This window comes from Cetorhinus maximus, chromosome 3 (genome assembly GCF_964194155.1).
Source record: "Cetorhinus maximus chromosome 3, sCetMax3.hap1.1, whole genome shotgun sequence".
Classification (NCBI taxonomy): Eukaryota; Metazoa; Chordata; class Chondrichthyes; order Lamniformes; family Cetorhinidae; genus Cetorhinus; species Cetorhinus maximus.
Genome location: NC_135881.1, coordinates 131,109,293 through 131,125,323, shown reverse-complemented (window position 1 = coordinate 131,125,323; position 16,031 = coordinate 131,109,293). Strand labels below are relative to the sequence as shown.

The window sequence follows — 16,031 nt, the reverse complement described above, 5'->3', positions numbered from 1 at the left end:
ATGACAGTTTACCTAGTTAAGGCCTCTGGAATTCAATTCTCAGGTCTCAATGTCTCTGCAGCGCAGCTTGTTAAAGACAGGGAGGTTATTTGCTCTGAATACATTGTTTTGAGCAAACTTTTAGAATTCAAAATTCTAAAGAAAATTAATGATAATTTAGAAATCTGTGGAAATCCAGCATTGATTTGTGTAACAAATTTCATCAAGATTTTTGAAGATATGTGAAGATATGACTAATTGAATAGAAAACGGGGTATCAGCAAATGTAATCCATTCATAGTATCAGAAGTTATTTGAGTGCAACAGCAATTTACATTTACATAACTCCTTTAATGGTGGAAATCATTCTGATATGCTTCTTCAAACATCACCGGTTAGGCATGGGTGACTAACATTGAGCAAATGAAAGGAGGTGGAGAGTTGGAAGGTTAAGGGAGGGAACCCACGAGTTGCAGAAGAGATGAGCACAAATTTGGGAGGCAACAACATGCTTGAGGACTTTGGAGAGGTAAGAGAGGGTGGGGATGGGGGTGGTAGTTTATATGGACAGAGGGAAAAAGGGTGGGATTTTTAATGAGGGGTTGAAGTCACTTTTGAAAATGATTAGGACAGTTCCTGTGGAGATGAACCATTTAACAATGCCAACTAACATGGGAAAGGAAGGAAATTTAGGTGATCACCAGTTTAGTTGAAATGGGGTTGAGGGCGTGTGAGTTGGATCCCATGGACAAAATTAACTTGTAGAAGGCAGTGGGATTGGGGTTATTGGACAAAGATTGCAGGAAGATTGGGGACCAGGGCTAGAGTAGGTGGAGGCTCGGAGGCAGGTTGACTTTGTAGGCAAGGGGAAGGGGAGAAGCAGCGAGGGCAGCTGAAAGGAAGGTCTACAGTTTGGTGACAAAAGAAATACCACAAGCTCCTCACATTTGTTTTGGAGGTTAGGGTGGAAGAAACAGGAGAGAGGCATCGAAAGAGGTAAGATAATATTGGAGAAAGGAGGCCATGGATTATCTTTTTCTCTTGGATGATCCTAGAGTAGTTGTCATGCTTAACAGAGGAGAGTAAGGCCCAGAAGAGTTTAATGCATCCAAGCAAATTAGATGATGGATAGCTAAGTACCACTAAAGTCCATACCTCTTATTGGAATGAAAAATGGTGACTAATTGGGGACAAGGGCATCAAAGTCGATGGTGATGGAATGATTGGGAAATTCAACAGCTACCATGGTGAATGGCAGGTCAAAGAACGGAAGTTGGAATTTTGAAAGTGCCGATTGGTAAGTGACCTGGATGATTTTATTTTCCCCCATGGGAAAGGTGCAGAAGGAAGTGGAATTGGAGTGGTTTAGAAGGCTGTGGGTGGTGATAGATACAAGGGAATTATCAGAGATGGCCTTGTCAGTGATCAAGACTGTGGGAGTCGACAAGCCACAGGAAATGCTAAAGTTGAGGAAATAGTCATGGGTAGGAGAGATTATATAGATGGAGAGATTTAGTGAAGGCAGGAGGACAGTGAATTCAGAAGAGAGAGGGCAAGAGGAATTGGGATAGTGATTGAAATCATGAAGATGAGGAATTGCTCACTGTAGAAGAGGCTAAATGAGGAATGATGTTTCGCAACATACTTAGAAATATTTAGTCATATAAACTGTACCATAAAAGAAAAAGTGGCAGCATGGAGGGAAAGTTGTTTAACACTCAGGAAACAAAGAGTTGGGGTAATTGGGTTGATTTGCTTGAATTGAAGAGGAGTTGGAAGTGGTGTACCTCAGGAACCAAGGGACTAATTTTTATTCTCTCGACGTTTGGATAATTTGGACTTGGACAGAGGAAACATAATCTCAAAATTTGTGACATCAGAAAAGTCGGAGATTTGACTAAGGGATTGAAAGGCTAAAGTCTTCAGAAAGACACAGTTGGCAGAAGGGACAAAGGGATGGCAGATGCAGTTTAACGAGGATAAAGGTGAGATGATATATTTTTGGAGAGAAAACATGGAATGGATTATACAATGAATGGATTGACACACAAGAGCGTGGATGGCAGAAAGACCTTCAGGCTGAATACATAATCACTTGGAATTTCCACAAGGGTTTCTCAATGGGAGATTTGTGGAATCCTGGGAAAAAGGTAGAAACAGCTAAAAAGGATATTTATAATGATTCTACAGTAGTTGTGCTAAATGGCTGGGCACGAGATCTGGAGAACCCTATAAAAACGCAGGTTTGACTTACACACAACTAATAAGGTTGGGAGTAAAGGACTTATATTTTAATGCCAAGTAAAATTCCCCAGTAGCATCTAAATAATAAATGAAAAGGGTTCCTGTCATCCATGCAAGAATTCACTATTTGCTGACAACATTGGCAGATTTCCAACTTATTGGTTCCTGGTAAGCTAATTAGATAAATTAGATAAACTGTTCAAAATGAACAGCCATTTCAACAATTTTGATTTTAAAGGTCTTTTCATATATTTGTGTTTGGGGAGCTCCAAGATGATCCTGGATAATCCTTTATTTAGTTTTAATAGGCCTTTCTTGAAAGTTCCGGCAAATATGGATGGAAACTGGTTGTCACTGCAAAGATGGAAGTAAAGTTTTGTGTGTCAGTGAATGCTCCCTGTTAGTTAAACCTGCGCATAGAGTTTAATAATAAAAATATATTTAAATTACAACTTGTAAGAAGTAATGGTTTAGAACTTGTATCACTGTTTCATACATGAATAAAGCTTGCTGGTCGATGGAGATAGCAATTCATCTGATACTGTACTTTGCTAAAAAATGCGAGGGCATAAATTATTGGATAACAAACCAATTGTGTGGCACTAATCAACTTGATTCCTGTTAAAGAATCCTCGTAAGCATAAACTTTCATTTGTAATAAAACCCTTGCTTTCCTAGGCTTTTGCATAGAGTGGGCAGTCATGCATGTATATTTGGTATTAAAGTTAGGCTTAATAATTACCACACTATAAATTCTCATGCTATAAATGCATAAAAGTATAATTTATAAACCATGATATTTTGCAGTTCAGCAACCATGTTTATTAAAAACTGATACCCTTTCTACAGTTTATATTGCATTTGCAAATAGCAGCATTTTTTTTTCTAATTTTGTCCAGAGTAAGTGCTTTTGTTGGCTTACCTCACTCTGCAGTATCATTACAGCATGGTTGAAATGATGGTGTTCCAGAGTGGCTGACGTCCCATACAGCTGTGCTAAAGCAGACCCACTCCTGGAGGAGAATCAATTGGTAGAAACTGTAAGAATGATCAGAACTTCAGTGCTAAAAACTTGTGTTCATATTAAAGCATGGATCTCCTGGTTCATTAAATCACAACTTATTAGTCAGTAGCTGTAGTTAGTGAAATTTGAACACACATAAAAGGGGACTCATTTGTGCTAAATTTGTTGTACACACTTTTTCACATGTATAAAGTTAAATCGAAAGCTAGCCAAAAGTTTACAGTTGTGTCAAGGACGCTCTAAATATGTTTCCCTGAAGTTATCTGTGAGGAATGGATTTGTATGTGTGTGTGCAATGTGTGTGTATTTTCTTACCCATGGAATGAGAAATTCCATTTAAAATAACCCAGCAGACAAAGCCTTTTTACTTAAAAAAAAGTTTAGTTTATTTTGCACTATTGTTCTGGAAGTTACTTAAGAAAAGAAATTGGGCTGATTCGTCCAGATTTGCACTGTGTGGTAACGGATGGGAAAAAGGACGTTTTACCTGCTGGCCGCAATGGCGGCTTTTAATATATTGTCCCAATCCCGCCTCATTAATCATGCATTCCTGGGAAGCATGCTGGGTTGCTGGCAGGGCAGTGTCTCATTCGCCCACCCCACTGTCACCTCAGGCCCTCAGTAAACTGGGTGCCATATTTAAAGGCTGTCCCTGCAAAGAGCTAGCACTCTTTGAGAGATAAGAAGCTGCTGCATAATCATGGCTGCAAAAGGGAGGAAACATGCTGCCTCCACATTTACTGACGCTTCCCTCGAGGGCCTATTGGACGCAATGGAGGCCCGCCGCGATGTCCTCTACTCCTGCTCTGAGCGAAGGCCAGCAAGGTGACAAATCCAGCATGGGAGGCGGTGGCAGCGGTGGTTAGTGCCAATGCCCTGTAACAAAATTGGGGGCAAATTAAAAAGCAGCGCCTTAGAAGGAAACTGCAAAAACAAAGACAAAATTTAAATGAAACTTACAAACATTAAACCAAAATGTAATCAAGAGGGTCAATAAGACTCCCCAGTCTCTGCGGTGCCCACTGAGCACGGAAGGGCTCGACGGTGCCGGCAGACACCGTGTGCTCCCTCTCCAGGGACACTCTGCAGTGAACAGTCATGGAAAAGGGGCAGTCAGGTCAGATGACCCCCTCGACCGCCCGCTGCCTCGACCTGTTAATGGCCAACATGGCCAGGCCCAGAAGCAGGTTCACGAGGTGCTCTTCCTCCCACCCAAGAAGGTGTAAGGAGTTAAAACAATTAACTAAATTAACAATAACAAGGGAGAAATCAAGCACAGCCCCTAAGTCAGGTCAGCTGTAAAATCAAGGAAAAACTTTAAAGGAACCTTACAAACATCAAACCAAGATGTGATTAAAGGGGTCAACAAAACACCCCAGTCCCCGCGGTGCCCACCAGGCACGGAAGGCCTCGATGGTGCCGGCAGACACCGCATGCTCCCTTTCCAGGGACACCCGGCCACGAACGTAGCCGCGGAAGAGGGACAAACAATCGGGCGGGACTCCCCCTTCGATCACCCGCTGCCTGGACCTGTTAATGGCCAACCTGGCCAGGCCCAGGAACAGGTTCACGAGGTGCTCTTCCTCCCATCCAAGAAGGTGTAACTCTTTCGAGTTATCAACAGATCGCATGTAACTCTTTCGAGTACATTCACAGTTCTTGGTTTCCGGGAGTGGGACATGAACCCACAACCTTCTGATTCAAAGGCGAGGGTGCTATGAACTGAGCCACAAGTTGTACAGCCTGGGCACAGGTGTTAATCACTTGTACATAATGTTCACTTTTTTAATAAACTCCCAAGAATGTCTCCTTGACTATGGCTCCTTGTTGTGATGAGCAGTATTCGTTTCACTCAAGATGTGAAACCTTGGACCAAAAACATAAAATGCTGGAAAAATTCAGCAGCCCTAGCAGCATCTGTGGAGAGAGAAAAACAGAGTAAACGTTTCGGGTCCATATGACCCTTCTTCAGAGCTGAAGAGAAGAGGAAATGTGATGAAATTTATACTGTTTAAGGGAGGGGGGGCAGGTGGAGTTGGATAGAAGGCCAGCGATAGGACAGGACAAAGGAGAGATTGGCAAAGATGTCATGAGCTAAAGGACAAAAGGAGCGTTAATGGTAGTGGTTAGTGCTAAAAAAGGATAAAAAATAAGAATGAGTGTGGAAAAAAGGGGATTAAAAGAGGGGGTGAGGATGGAGGAGCGAGTTCATTGTCTGAAGTTGTTGAACTCAATGTTAAGTCCAGGAGGCTGTAAAGTGCCTAATGAGAAGATGAGGTGTTGTTCCTCCAGTTTGCGTTGGGCTTCACTGGAACATTGCAGCAGAAGAATAAAATGAAACTGGGAACAAGAACAGCTTTGAGATAGAATGCGTCGGTGCTGCTGAAGAGAGAGGTCGAGTGTGTTAATATGGCGGCACATGGCACTGAGTGTGGATCTCAGGATGCGGCCTTGGTAAAACCTCGGATGAAACCCTGGTCCCTGCACAAGATAATGGCAGGTGTCTTAGTCCAGGGCCTCTTCCCTGTGCTTTGTGCAGCCTTCAGGCTAAAGCGATGGTCCGGGCTCACACTCCCTGGATATATTACTGATGCCTGCACCTCGACGGTGCTTGTCATTGCTGCCTGAATGTTGGGGCAGCTGTCACAGAGTTCCATCATTCTGTCAGTGTGGGTGGAGGCTTGCAATATCCCACAGAGGTCACCTGTAGAGCCCTGAAAGGAACCTCTGGCATAAAAACTGACTGTTGCGGTCACTTTCGTGGTCACTTTCACAGCCATTGGCAGTGGGTGCCCTCCATGAACCAGTGGTGCCAAATCCTGGAGCAGCTGCCAAATGTGCCTGACCAATTCCCTAGACATGTGTAGTCTTTGGCGACACTGGTTCTTGGTCATCTGCAGGAATGACAAATGCCGTCTAAAAACTCTGCGTCTAGCTAGGTGCCAACCAGTAATGGATCGCTGTGGCCCATCAGTGGCATGCGCAGGATCCCCAGCCGCCACTTCTTCCTGAGGGTGCTGCTCCTCCTTCTCCCCAGCCAAGTGCCTCCATTGCCCTCTTCTCCTTCATCTCAGCTCTCTGTAAGCCATGAAGCATAAAGCTAGGTCACCAGGCTCCATGCTCCTGATGTACTCCTCCTAGAGGATGAAAGAGAGGGATGCATGGTTTAGCATGGATGTACTAAGAATCTCTCTTGGTTAAGTCTGAAGGCTCCTTAATGCATCCCAGAGGGTGCTGACCACCACTTGAATAGCCAGAGTTAGTGCGCTGCATGGCTGTTCAAAACCCCCTCATCTCCGTCCCACTCCACCTGACCGATTGATGGCATTTTCGCCCACTGGACTGCATACTGTGCTCTCAGCTCAGCTGCAGGCATTCTCCAACCCCACACTGCAAGGCTGCACTGTTAGCTTGAACCATGGGGGAGACTGGTCCAAACCTGAATGATGACATTGGGAGGGGCTGTGAGTGCCTCCGCCAGTGACTGCTCCACGGCCAGCTTTAGCAAAAAGATTGTTCAATGTGCCCAGTCATCCAACTGTTCTGTAGTCCATTAAAACACTTTTTAGTTTGCAGTTTGTGTCTGAGGGGTGAAAAGCTCTCAAGCATTTGGTGGCACTTTGATGCCTCTGCATTGCTTGAGTGGGCAGATAAACTAGAGGCCTGACTCCAAGCATGTCAATGTGGCTACTCCGGAACTGTCTCAGCTGTGGGAGGAATGGTCACTTTATACAAGCTTTCCCTAATGTGTGGCCACTTCCCCCCACCCCCCCACATGTGCTTGTTTACTACCATCAACAGCAGTGCAGCCCTTGCCCTCCCCTAACTCGACCTAACCACAGTGTAGCCCTTGCCCCAACTCAACTTGCCCCAACCACAGTGTAGCCGTTGCCCCGACCCAACTCGCCCCAACCGCAGTGCAGCCCTTGCCCCCACAACCCGTCCCAAACGCCTTGCTGCCCTTGCCCCTGTAGTCAGCTGGGAAAAAGCAACTCGTCTGTGCCCTCACCTGAATGTGCGGCGCCTCAACCTTGAAGTCCTGCAGCCACTTAGTGGCAATTTGCAGCCAATTAATAGCCACTGGTGGGAAGCCAGCCAAATAGTAAGGGAAGGTTGGGTATCATGCCCAATTGGGCCTCTAAGGTGGAACATCCAGGGACAGTGGGTCAGACTGTGAACTGGAAGTCTGTCACAGCTACCCATTTAAAGGCACCCTGGCAGGGGTTGGTGGCAGGTGCAGCAGAAGTAGGCATTTGGAGTCAGAAGATTTTACTACGAAGAGTGTTAAATCCATTGAACTATTGGGGCAGCAGCAGCTAAGAGTTTGTTTTTCCCTTTCGGTTACTACTATGCCAGCAGTTAGTGTTCAGGACCCTTGCCAGGGAGGAAAGAACATCTGGCCTTACCTGTCTCATTTCCCTTCTGAATAACAAGTGTTACAAAAAAGACCACATTTATTCCCTTTAACTCTGTTTGTCTCGCCACAGAGGCTGTTAAGCCATCATGTGGCTGGATGAATGGAGGAAGGAGCTGTGGAGGGGCCCAGACTAAGGATGGCCCCACAGTTTGATGATGACTCCCTGCGAGCCATACTCCAGGATATGAGTGATACGGAAGGTCCTCATGCCCACTTAAGGGAAGAAGAGACGTCCCAGCCAGACCAAAGCTGCCTGAATGGAGGTTGCAGAGGAGGTCAGCAGCTGTGGGGTCATCCAAAGGGCATGGCTGCAGTGCCATAAGAAGCTCAATGACCTCTTATGATGTCGTTGTGAGTGTGTAATCGATTTACAGATGGACCTATATGGAAGGGTGTGAGGATGTGATGTGTGTCAAGGGTGGGATTGCCTAGTGTCTTGGCCAAGTGCACAAGGCAGCATGAAGCAGAGAAGGCACTCTGCATGGCACTGGAAGATCCTGTTGGCTGGGATGGGGAGGGCTTATGAACTCCGACCTCTGTTAGTTAGCAAGGAGCATTGAGAATTGTTGATCACCAACAAAGGGTATATTGGATACACAATTGAAAGCATGATATTTGCACAGCAGATTCAGTAGCAGTCCCTTTTGATTTACAGGAGAAAAGGGCACATAATGCCTGAGAGAGAGCCAGGACCACAGGCGGTCAACCAAATATAGTTATTTTCAACCCTCTAGAAGAGGAAGTACTGGAAATGTCATAGAACAAGTGGAGTCGCAGCATTGGGCAAGGTTGGCAGACAGCCCCAGAGCGCTGAGATTCCAAGGGTGCATAGCTCTCTCCTGCAAAAATAGTGCTTTGCGGGCGGAGGGGGGTGGTGGATGGGAACTGGGGAAGTTGGCAGGGAGGTGGCGTTGATGGGTTTGGACTTAGGGGGTTTGCTGAATTTGGGGATGATGTGTCTCTCAATGTTAAAGGGGCTGAAGTTTAAACTCTGGTTACCATCTCCCAATATCTGACTGTGTGTTTTTAGGAAGTGTGTCTCTCTGAAGTCATCTCAAATGCTCTCACAGGTGAAACATGGCAGCTGCAGCCATCCCCCCCCAATGGACCAACGTTAACCTCTGAGGAGGAGGAGAAATCCTCAGAGGTTTCAACATCACATCCTTGGTCTGCACCTAACACCAGCGCAGATACACACATCTCGGTGGGCATGCATGAGTTGGCTCAAAGGGTGCGAGCACATGGCAGTTGCAAGACCAGCTGTTAACGACTGAGATAGTTCAGGCCTCTGGCACTTATAGGAGTGTTGGAGGCAACCCAGATCTGAGCCCCAGGCTGATGACGAGCCTCTGGCAGCAGATGCTGGGCGTGCAGCGGGAAGTACACGAAGATATGGCAGAGATCCCAGAGGGGTTGTGTGCAATGGCACAGTCAGTGGAGGAGTCCACCCGGGCCATGAGCACTGCGACGATCCACTTTACAGAACACACTCCTTCCTCTATTGAGAGACTGGCAACTGTCATGGAGGGCCAAACCCAGTAGCTCACTGATGGAATACAGAATATGCGTTCTGACCTGCATCACTAAATGAAATGAATTCATTGGCATGCCTGAATATTGCATCTGTGAAAATCTTTATGCAATATGATTGGCTGCAGGCAGCAAAATCCCTCAAAAGTCTCTGGATGATGTCTGGAGGAACCTTAAGCCTATCCATGGGCAGCTGTCCTCCTCCTCCTCCTTCTCTTTCTCTCCCCCTCACTGGAGGAGGAGCCTCTTCCAAAATGGACAATGCCTAGCGGGGAGGAACAGCAATCTCAGAGTCCAATACTGGCGTGCAGAAACTTCACTTTAGACCTGTCTCTAGGTGCCCTTCCCTGACAATATCTCCCATTTAAAGCTCAAAACAATTATTAAAGAAACTTACAACATTGGCAAATTATTCCACCTTGACCAACAGACTCTTCTGTTAAAGTCAGCCATTGTCCCTCTGGCAGCTTTTCCAACCACCTTTACAACTGGCAAAATTCCTTTGAACATCTTTCCCATGCACCCACTAAAATATGGCATGGGCAACTTAAAATCTCAGTCTATTGGACTTTTAACAAGGGGAAAAGGATGTGAAGTGGGTAGAGGAGAGATGTGGAAGCGTGGGGTGCGGGAGGAGGAGGGGTGAATTTACGCTAGGAGCCCAGTGCGCATACTCAAAGAAAAACAAAGTGGCAAATGAAGCGGCAAGAGGAAACTCCCAGCAATCTCCCACATCGCTGCCCTGGAAATACAGGACAGGAGGAGTCCTGGGGTGAGGTTGCACCAGATATGAAATAAACAATAAAAATATATGACAATGTGGTCACTCTGGTTATGTCCAACCAAACACTCTAATGCTGTGGTATTACCTAATACTTAGATTTTTAAATCCTGGGGAAGGTTTCATCAAATAATGAACCAAAAAATGAGGGCTAAATACTGTAGATGCTGGAAGTCTGAAATAAAAACAGAAAATACTGGAAATACTCAGCATTTTCTCCCTGTTTCTCTCTCCACAGATGCTGCCAGACATACTGAGTATTTTCTGTTTTTTACACCAAAAATAATACTTGAGAAATGTAATTCCTACAGTGTGTTTACATGTTACTTTTGCAGTGTTACAAATTGGATGATTCATTTTTCATAAATGTCATCATAATTTTGTAAATGACTTCACAAACCTCCAGCATAGGAAGCACAGAACGCTAGCGCAGCAATTTTTTCTACGCCCAAACAACAGTGCAGCTGGTTCATTGTTTATAACAATCAAACTATATTGTAATCCTTGAAGCATTTAGAATCTGGTTACTTTATAAAGTGGAATCTGGACAAACAGAATATATTAAACCAATCTTAATCTTGGATGGATATACGGATTCAAACAAAATAAGTTATGACGGTAGATGATCTTCACTTTGCTTTCTCACAGCTTTAACCTCCTACAGCTGCTGCAGATTATAGGAAAATCAAACTGTTTTCTTTTTCAGATCCCAGCTGGAAGTGTGGATGGATAATATCACTGAAAACTTGTGTAATAGTAATGGGGCATCTACACCATTATTATGGCACTGAAATTCAAGGAATTACTTATGGCATGCTATAATTTCCTGGTATGCTCCACAGTGACCCACACCAAAAGAGTTGTAATAGCTCCATCCCATTACTATCAAGGGTGATCGCAAATGTATTAAGTTATCGCAACTTTGATTGCCGCTGCCACTTAGCCTGCTACAGAACAATGCTGGAGTGGTCAGAATCAGTATTCAGTCACTCAGAAATATTGTCTACATTAAAGATAACTATTTAATATATTGGTATCTTGATCATAATCTAATACATGCAGGTTGCTGTGTTGAGGGCTCATATACACCAACTATATCACTACAAACTGAGGAAGGGCTTCAATTTACAATAAACTTGGAAGTTTAATGTTGTCTTGACTTTAAAAGAATCCTTGAGGATAACATTTTTAGGAACGTCATTGAAATCTTAAACTTCAATTAAGTGCTAAAACGTATTTTTTGAGAGCCAAAAATATTCTGTTTTTCCCTCAACTGATAATATTTTCTATTAATATTTATTAAGCCTGTGCGCTAACATGGATTGCAACTGGTTAGATAAGGCTAGGTATTGCATGCAGTTCATGAGAGAAAACCTGCACACAGATCCCTGTTTTAGTGCACAGTTGTCAGTCAATTTAAGTCCAAACTGGACATTCTGTTTGTAAATATAGTGACCTATTCCCATGTTCAGGGATCAGAACCGTTGTTCTTAAACATGTGCCTATTAGTACACTGTTCAGATCAGGAACACTTACGCATGCTGAAAAAAGCTCAGAAGGAGAAAAACTGATTTAATCAACTCAAAATCGATTTATTAGAAAACCATCACTATATTTATAACTGGGGAATTCCGCAAAGTATTCGAGAAATATGTGAATTTTCTGCTAATTATTTTACATTTTGTATGAAGTTTCCACGAGATTAAACTCTACGGGTGGAATTTAATGGTTGCGGAAGAAGCCATTTTCAGAGGCCCAAAAGGATTAAATTCCAATCAGACACTTACCTGCCCACCATCGGCCTTCCCGGCTCCAGTGAGGGGAATTTCCCCTTGGAAATCCTGTGTGGGGTGGATGTCCGCCCCTGAGAGCTGCCAGCCACTGCCAGTACTGCAGTGTGGCCTACACTAGCGAGCGACAAAGGAGCCCAAGGACAAAGGTGAATAGGCGGGTTCGCCAGAACCAGACAGGGAGGCCACGGCAAGGATTTGGGGATGTTGACATAAAGAGAAGGGAGTGTCTCATTTCAGGTTCCTCCAGACTGGTGGGTGCCTCACGCGCACAGAGTGTTTGGGGAGGAGGAAACGCCCTACTGTAGTATAAAGGCTTAATAGCTATTATGCTAATAGCTAACATACGTCATCATTGGTGTCAGATCATGTGTGAGAGCTCAGAGAGAAATGGTTCTGGAAGGAGCCACGTGCATATCAAGCACTGTCCATAGCTGTATATATTAATAAATATTTGCAAGTTCCTAGAGACCTCATTTCCAGCAGTTCATGTTAAACACACCCTGGGACCATTTACAATGTTACTTCACCTACCAGGCCCCAGGCTTACCTGCCAGGATTTTCCTGCCACAAGCCTGTATGGTGTGACCTGTATCAGCTGCTAGCTCAATACTAGCGGCAGCAGGATAGGGCCCTTAAATGACCACTTAAGGGTCTCAATTGGCCTCTGGGTAGGAAGGCCATTCTCATTTCCTGCCCTGGACTTAATTGGAGGGAGTCAGGGAGATGACGGGATCTCCACTCCCCATCTTCCCGCCCGATCGTATAGCACCCCGGGCCTCTAAACAAACCTCCAGGAGGGGGTATTAAATTCCATCCCATGAGTCTAGAATATTGAAGGAAAGTTATACTCTAAAGCATTTATTACAGAACAATCTGATTGAGCTGATATATTTAAAAATGTATATCTAATAAAGGGAGATGCAAGGACTTCCTGACATCAGTCACTGTGAGTTAGATGAGCCTCCTTTCATAATGGTCTATCTTATCATAAGGAAAGGAATTATACCAAGGACATTTGCTGGAAATGCATTTGGTAAATAATTTGTCATGATTAATCATTTTCATAATATTATTGTAAAGGTAGGTTAATAGTGGGGTTTGGATTAGTTTCTCTGTGTGTAGGTGTGTGTGTGGGTTTTAATTTAATTACAGACAGCTGGTCTGGGTGCTTTGATGTATCAGAAGGAAAACTAGGTTTGAAATGCTAAATATGTAAACGTGGCTGAAGTTTTAGAATGTGAGGTGTGAAGAATATTTGCATTTTTAGATAAACCAGAGTCGTGGATTTCAAAGAGATGGTAAGGTGTTAAACCTAGCCAACAGAGGCTAAGCCAAACAGTGTGTTTATTTGTCCCAAAGATTACTGATAATATGAGTGCTATGAAAGGATTATATTATGGAAAACGTAAAGTTGCAAAGACATATTGGGACAATTGGGATTTACGATAAAAAGGGAGAAACCTGTATAAATAAGATGAGGTTATGTGTAAGAAGAAGGCATTCTAAGATCCAACAAGTGTGCAAAGCCCCCAGCCTCTATGTACCAAGTTGCTGTCACCAGGAACTGAAACCAAAATAATTCATTTTAAAAATCATTGTCCAGTATATTGTGTACTTTGCCTGGGTCTGTTGAAATCTATGTTGTTTTACTGTAATGGAGGTGTAGCTGGGAGTTAGATTAATGAGGGGATTCAGGAGTCATCAGAGTAGTAATTTGTAGACCTATGTATGTGCTTAAAATCATTTCTTTTATTCAAAATGTTTAATTTAGATTTGTAAAAAAAAACTTCTAAGACTCGGTGGACTTATTACTACTGAATTCAAGGCACGCATCTCAAAATCAACATACGAATTGCAAAACAGTTGTGGCAGCTGTTTCGAGATTTCCCCTGGGATTTGAGCAGCTCAGCATTTACCATCCACTGTGCCATAACAAAACTGGGGGCTCTTTGCAGGATATATTTGAAATTACTTGATTGGGTTGGAATTGGTGAATCTTAAGGTTACGAGTATGAGAAGCACTTTGAATTCAGGAGTGGGTGTGAGGTTTTTTAAAGTGGTGAGACTGCAAAAATGTGTGTATCCATGGCTAAAACCTCTTTGGAAGTAGAATAAATAACTCTGATTCGGTTACAAAAAGTATCTAAGGGTAAGTTAACACAGTTGGCGGATAAGTTGCAGTGAGGTTACCTGTAGGTGCAAAGAAAGCAGACGTAGTTGAAGTGATAGCACAGCATTTAAAGTTGGAAGTGATACCTGACACTAGTGAGTCACAGCTGGAGGTAGTGAGACTTCAGTTAGAAATGAAGAGGCTTGAACTTGAACAAGCAAAGGAACTGAGAATTGGAGGCAAACGGAAAGAAAAAAGAATTGGAAATGAAAAAAACTGGAACTAGAGGCAGCAGAAGAAGAAAAGGAAAAAGAGAGATTATTTTAAAAAGAAATGGAAATGTGAAAACTTGATCTCCAGAGGGTAAGGTTAGCAATGGAAGAGAGAATGAAGGAAAGAGACAGAGGCCAAAATTTTCCCGTTGGCGATTTGGGGGCGGGGCCTGCTTGCCGATGGGAAAATGACACGGGATGACGTCGGGAGGAACCCCCGACGTCATCCCGGTCCCTTTAAATTTTTAGAAAGGCGGGTGGACAGCGAAATCAGCCAATTAAGGCCATTGACAGGCTAATTAAGATCATTAAAGACCTGCCCGTCCAACCTTAAGGCTGGCGGGCAGGCCAGAAGCCCTAGCGGGCTCCTGATAAAACATGAAGCCTCATCCACTGGCGGGATGAGGTTTCATGTCCGTTTTTAAAAAGTTTAATAAAGTTTATGTCGTTTTTATTAACATGTCCCATCTTGTGTGACATTGTCACATGAGGGGGACATGTTAACAATATTTTTATTTTTCTATTTTTTAACTTTTGTGCACTATCACCAATCTCCCTGAGACAGCACTTAGTCTCAGGGAGCAATGCACTCTTTTGCGCGTATGCGCGAAAGAGCACTTTGACAGCTGGGGATTCCCTCCCCCCTTGCACAGGAAGCGCATAGCACTTCCTGTCGGGAAGGCTGCTGGGCGGGCCTTAATTGGACCGCCCACTCAAAATGGCGGTGGGCCCCGTTTCGGCAGCGAGGGTCAGCTGTCCGCCCGCGCGCCCACCAAGGGCAAAATTTTGCCCAGAGAGTATCGGCTTAAAAAGCTGGATTTTAAAAAGGAAACATCAGATGCTGAGGAAAGTTCCAATGGTGAGAAAACCTTTAACTAAAACCTAGTGGTGAGATATTTAAATTTGATCAAGTTCTTCTGAAATTTGAGGAAAGAGATGTTAAAACATTCTTTATTTCATCTGAGAAGATAGCTAAACAGATGAAATAGCCACAGGAAAACTGGACATTGTTGTTACAATCCAGGTTGGTGGGTAGAGCACGAGGTTTACGCTTCACTGTCAGAAGAAATGTCGGTGAACTATGATGTGGCAAAAAAAGGCTATTTTGAGTGCATATGAGTTGCTTCCTGAGGCATACAGGCAGAAATTTAGGAATATGAGAAATCAGCCTGGGCAAACTTATATTGAGCTTGAGAGAGTAAAACAAAGTAATTTTGACTGGTGGATTAGGATTAAAGATAGAGATCACACATGCAGCACTTAGTGAAATAATTCCTTTGGAAGAATTTAAAGATTCATTCCTTTGGTAGTTACAACTCATGTGTAGGAACAGAGGGTTAAAACAGTAAGACAAGCAGCAGAGGTAGCTGATTGCTATGAGTTAGTTCATAGAGCTAAACATTTGTTTCATCACCCTTTTAAATCAAAGGATAGAAAGTGAGAAGGTGAAAGGAAGTTGGGTAGTCAGGGAAGAGAAGGAGTTGGGGGAAATTCCCAGGAAGTTTCTTCTAAGGCTAAAATGGAAGATGCCGAGGATCAAAGTGATGCTTGAAAATTGAGGTACTTTCATTGTTATAAAGTTGGACACATGAAGTCAGTGTGTTGGAAATTACAGGGAAAGTCTGTTGGGACTATTGGGGTGCAGAAACGTTCTGGAAGTAAAAGTGCTGTGGGTTCTGAGGTTCAGGCACAGGAAAAACCGTGGTTTACGTATTGGTAAAACAGGAAGAAGTTGTGATAGGTACAGAAGTGGGAACGTGTTCTCAGTTTACCCAAGGGAGTTCTGAGGAGCAGGCTGCAGAAATGTTTAAAGATTTTTTATGTGTAGGGAAAGTCTTTTTATGTGTACAGGGTGGAGTAGGTAAAGATGTTAAAATTTTA

The 16,031-nt window shown here is 43.7% G+C and overlaps 1 protein-coding gene across 1 annotated transcript in view; it reads right to left on the bottom strand.

Moving 5' to 3' along the window:
• The window catches only part of pde11al (phosphodiesterase 11a, like), a 320,949-nt gene that overhangs the window by 59,515 nt on the left and 245,403 nt on the right, over positions 1-16,031 (bottom strand). Inside the window, exon 14 of the mRNA XM_078535174.1 lies at positions 3,146-3,236. Coding sequence (XP_078391300.1) covers positions 3,146-3,236 — 91 coding nt within the window. The remainder of the gene's footprint in view (positions 1-3,145; positions 3,237-16,031) is intronic.